At 33.3% G+C, this 5,044-nt stretch overlaps 1 protein-coding gene across 1 annotated transcript in view; it reads left to right on the top strand.

The window, feature by feature from the left end:
• Positions 1-4,710, top strand: part of LOC107575645 (E3 ubiquitin-protein ligase rnf213-alpha-like) — a gene marked incomplete at both ends in the record, with an annotated part of 31,044 nt that extends 26,334 nt beyond the window's left edge. The window contains 5 exons of the mRNA XM_016262007.1: positions 143-253; positions 1,678-1,920; positions 2,006-2,096; positions 4,478-4,512; positions 4,610-4,710. Coding sequence (XP_016117493.1) covers positions 143-253; positions 1,678-1,920; positions 2,006-2,096; positions 4,478-4,512; positions 4,610-4,710 — 581 coding nt within the window. The remainder of the gene's footprint in view (positions 1-142; positions 254-1,677; positions 1,921-2,005; positions 2,097-4,477; positions 4,513-4,609) is intronic.
• Positions 4,711-5,044: the final 334 nt, after the last annotated feature.

Genomic DNA, 5,044 nt, shown 5'->3' with positions numbered 1-5,044 from the left:
CATTAGACTGTAGCGAGACTAGGTTTTGGAACAGCGCTATTGTGTCTGTGTGGACACTATAATAAAATGCTTAAATTAATTAAATGCCATTTCTCTTCCTCACTCTGATAAATTGTTTATTTGCTTTTATATTTGCTTGAAGCATTGCAAAAGCACACCCATGAAGAAAGCTGTTTATCTGCTAATGGCTTTGTTCAGAGAAGTCACCTTCCTGTACAGAAATGGAAACCCCAACTCGGACCCTAAATCTGAGGTAAAAACACAAACATATGCTACACAACAAAACATTTGTGCTTTACGAATCTGAAGTACTGTGACATGGTTTGGGAAGAACAGTATGACTTAATGTTTACATCAGGCTTCCTAGTAAAATGGTCATGATTAAAGGGCTCATGTCAAATAGGGATGTCCTTGATATTTTCAAATAAAAGACATTAATTTACAAAGAAAACATACTGTAATTAATGGAACTCAAAACTTCCTCTTTATTCCAACAAGCATTTAATACACATATGACGCTGGGTTCACAGATTGCATGTTGGGTGATCAGAATTACAGTGACATAATAAGGAGAAAGCAAGATGTATACTATTATTTCTAAATGACAGGATAATGGGTGCTGGAGTAAAATGTGGTATGTCAGACCAAGTGCTGTTCATGGCTGTGTGACATCGTGGACAGCGAGACGATTAAAAAACTTCTAAATTTTTTTTAAAAAATTTGTGGAGTTTATTTTTTAAACCGATCTGTGATAATTTCAGACTCATTGCTTCATCAAAAGCTTTATTAAGGTTTGATCCCTTACATTTCATGGCTGAACATCAATAATACTGTATATACTTCAAAACATTTTTGTTTTAGTTAACACAGCACACAAATATTTAAATAGATTTATTAAATATTTAATAGATCATTATTAATGTAAAAAAATCATCTCAATGGCAAAATGTGTTCCAAATGACCTGAATTTACCCTATTTACACTTTTGTACAGTTCATTTATTAATCATTTGTTCATGTTTTTGCACTACTCAACCTAAAGTTGAGAATATTCATCATTTGTAAATGTTTATAAATGTTTACTATTGATTCAGGACCTTTATAGGCCTTGGACTTAATGGTTGTAAAAAGTTTGTGTAAAGGATGGTTAATTTAGTTAAATGCTTGCTAAAGACGCAACACATTGTTATTTGCAAAACATATTTTTTATTGCCTTAACACTTAGTGTGCTATATCCTTAAACAGCGTATTCTTTGAATCATAGAACAGGAGAAAACAAATCAGTTTTTTCAAGAAAATACTTCATTTATGTATATAAAGAGTTTGAACAGTGTTCTCGTATTGTAGTCAAATTGTCTTTTTTGTACTTTTGGCCCCCTAACCAACTCATAAAGTTACCCATCCCACCAAACCTGGCCCTAAACTTTCCTGTATCACACTCAATATTAACGAACCCTTAAACCTACCTATACTACCTGATCATTTCCACCTTCAACTGAGGTGCCCTAGAGCAAGCCACCAATCCCCTAAATGCTATTTGAATATATATTAACATAATAACACGCATTGTACGATGTTTGTTAATGATCGATACTGAAAGTTATGTTAATATGTCACCTTTTTGATAAATGTATATCCCTATGTCTGATATTCATGCATTTTTTGTTTTTTTTTATAGCAATGGGCTGGCCTGGAAGATTTTATCAGAAGCACAGACATCTTTGTCAATGATGAAACAAAGGCGTTTGCTAAAGGACTGGTGAATAATCATCTGCATGCTCTGCGTGTGCAACCTCAGATGTCAGGCAGAGAGCTTCTTCTGGTGGAGGTTACAGTTCACATGGCTGCAGTTCTCTTGTGTGGAAATCTGCCTTTACTGGAGCCCCTGCAGCAGCTGGCACTGTCCCCAAACAACATGACGGTATGAACCCTTCATGATATGACGTCATGGAGTCACATTGTGACTAGAGTGTTTATGTGATATTTCTGTCATGTTCTCCTTACAGGCTTCATTCATTCCAACTATGCCGGACGACATGTTGGCTGTTGCCCAGCAGGCCATAAAAGGCCCGCATGGCTTGAAAGTCCAGTGGTATTGTGAGTGGATTCTGTGTCATGCAAAATTCAAGATTTGTCAAAATGATATACACCTGGAGACCCAGTAGTTAATGCCTGATCAGAAAGGCCACAATAAATCACTTAACACAAGAAGCAGAACTTCATGATCGGAATTGTGGTAATGTAGGATAATATATTCAAACTGGTTTCCCAGGGTATTACAAAGAGTAAATAAATAAATCATTTTACTGTTATTTTGGGTGTCTTTTCAGTTGGGAAAATTAAGGCAAAAAGGAAAGTCATTTCAGAGGTGGAGCAAGATAATGAATATAAGACAAAGTGCATATATTAATAAAGTAACACTTTATTTTAAGGGTCCAGAATTATGCATTGCTTAAGCATGAACACAGTAGTAATTAATGAATAACTTAACATATAGTAAGTTATTCATTCGATAAATAAGCAAAATTAAGCTAGCAATTAATGATTAACTGAATGTACAGTAAACAACTTTTAGCCATTATTTACGACTTGGCAAACCATATATTATTTTTGTGTAATAATGCACTTGCGTATATTTCAGTTATTTACCATCTATTAAGTTGACTGAACAATATGAAGCTAGTAACTGTTTAAGTAGTGCTGGTTTTACATTTACATTTAGTCATTTAGCAGATGCTTATAACCAAAGAGACTTACAAATGAGGACAATAGAAGCAATCAAAATCAACAAAAGAGAAATGACATGCAAGTGCTAAAACAAGTCTTGGTTAGCCTAACAGGTGTATTAGGTGGCCTTAGCTACTATTTACTTACATTTAAATTAATAATTTGATACAATGCACTTATTGTGTACATACATGTTTTTACATTGTACTTAGATTTTTAAAAGTACCTATATGTAGTTACATTTGTAATTAATTTCTGTAATTACATTTATAATTACACTGTTGACCCATCCTTTACACCTACCCATACCACCAAACCTGTTCCTAACCTCACACGTATCCCACCTCAATAGCAGCAGAAGTGTTTTACAATATAATATGAACAAGTACATTGTACTTATTTTTTATATAATTACATAGTAGTTAAAGCCACCTAATATAAAGTGTGACCGTTTTTTTTTTAAATATAATAAATAAAGATAAAACAAATAGATATAATTGAAAAGAAATAGAAAGCTAGTGTTAGATGCCTTTTTTTTTAAAGAAATCAAGCAAGTTTTTTAAAATAATAAAAAACACAGATAAAATAGAATTAGAATAGAGAGTGCTAGAGTTAGAGGGTCAAATAAAGGTGGAACAGATGTGTTTTTAGTCGTTTCTTGAAGATGGTTAAGGACTCAGCTGCTGGGATTGAGTTGGGCAGCTCATTCCACCAGGAGGGAACAGTTAATGAAAAAGTCTGTGAACGTGATTTTGTGCCTCTTTGAGATCAACAATAAAGCGCTGTTCACTTGCAGAACGCAAGCTTCTAGAGGCACATAACTCTGAAGTAATGAATTTAGGTAAATGGGTGCAGAGCCAGTGGTGGTTTTGTAGGCAAATATTAATGCCTTGAATTTAATGCGAGCAGCTACTGGTAGCCAGTGCAGATTGATAAACAGAGGTGTGCCGTGTATTCTTTTCGACTCATAAAAGATTATTTTTGCAGCGGCATTTTGGATTAATTGTAGAGGTTTGATAGAAGTGGCTGCAAGACCTGCCAAGAGAGCATTGCAATAGTCCAGCCTGGATAGAACAAGAAAACAGGGGGTCAAAATTGTCTTTATTACACTGTTTTAGCAATTTATAACTGTAAAACCAGCACTAATTAAACATAATTACTAGCTTAGTATTGTTCAGTTAAGTGAATAGATGGTGAACAACTGAAATATACACAAGTGCATTACTACACAAAGATAATTTATGGTTTTCTACGTTGTAAATAATGCCTAAAAGGCATTTACCTTCAGTTAATCATTAATTACTAGCTTATTTATTGCATGAATGTGGACCTTTCAAATTTTTTATAAATAGTAAATAATGGCTAATATTCACTTATTAAGTGTTAAGTTAATCATTAATTACTAGTGTGTTCGTGCTTAACTAATGCATAATTCTAGACCCTTAAAATAAAGTGTTACCTATTAATAATAATGAAGTTAAAAAAAATAAAACCTTTTTGACTGATGCATTTTTGTTTGGTAATATTACACAGACCAATAAGGTTTGTAGGATTATCTGTTATATAGACTTGCAGGATTTATAATCAGATACGAAATATCCTAAAACTGATTTTAGCCGATAGAATTGCTTTGGGAAACAACGGGGGTGGAATTTTGACAGATCCTTGGCATTGACAAGTGGTTCTGTATTTGAACATTTCTACATCCTGTTTTTAAATCAATTCTAAACATCTTCTTTTGTTTTTAACAGCCTGTCCTAATGGTCATCCATGCATTGTTGATATGGTAGGGGCATTTAATTTCTATGATTCGGCATTAATATGATCAAATTGTTATGAGTTTTGTCAAATTAAAAATGAATTCTCTTCATGCATCTGTCCAGTGTGGTCTGCCCATGGAGGTTGCCCGCTGTCTAGAGTGTAATGCAGAAATAGGCGGTATAGACCACAAACCTGTTGACGGCTTCCAAACCATGCAGATACAGTGAGTTACTCTTGCACCAAATGCACTGAATTTTTAATTCAGTTTAGTTTATTACCTGGCTGTCTGAAATATTTGATTCTGATTGGTCATAGTTATGCACTGGGTATATAATAATGAACAGGATTTTTTACAGCATTTATTAATAAAGATTAATTGTAGGTTTTTAATGTAATGATACTTTAATGCAAATTTGTAAAGCTCGAAAAGAAAAAGGATTAATATATATGTAGTTTAATCAAAATTAACCAAGATTATTAAATGCATTGATGTCAATGTATAGAACTTTATCGTAAAGTGTTATTTAATGTCTTTACAGAACTTGTGATTTTCTTTT

This window comes from Sinocyclocheilus grahami, unplaced genomic scaffold (genome assembly GCF_001515645.1).
Source record: "Sinocyclocheilus grahami isolate Dianchi unplaced genomic scaffold, SAMN03320097.WGS_v1.1 scaffold2780.1, whole genome shotgun sequence".
NCBI lineage: Eukaryota > Metazoa > Chordata > Actinopteri > Cypriniformes > Cyprinidae > Sinocyclocheilus > Sinocyclocheilus grahami.
Note: the sequence above shows the minus strand (reverse complement) of the source record. Positions and strands in the feature narration are given on the sequence as shown.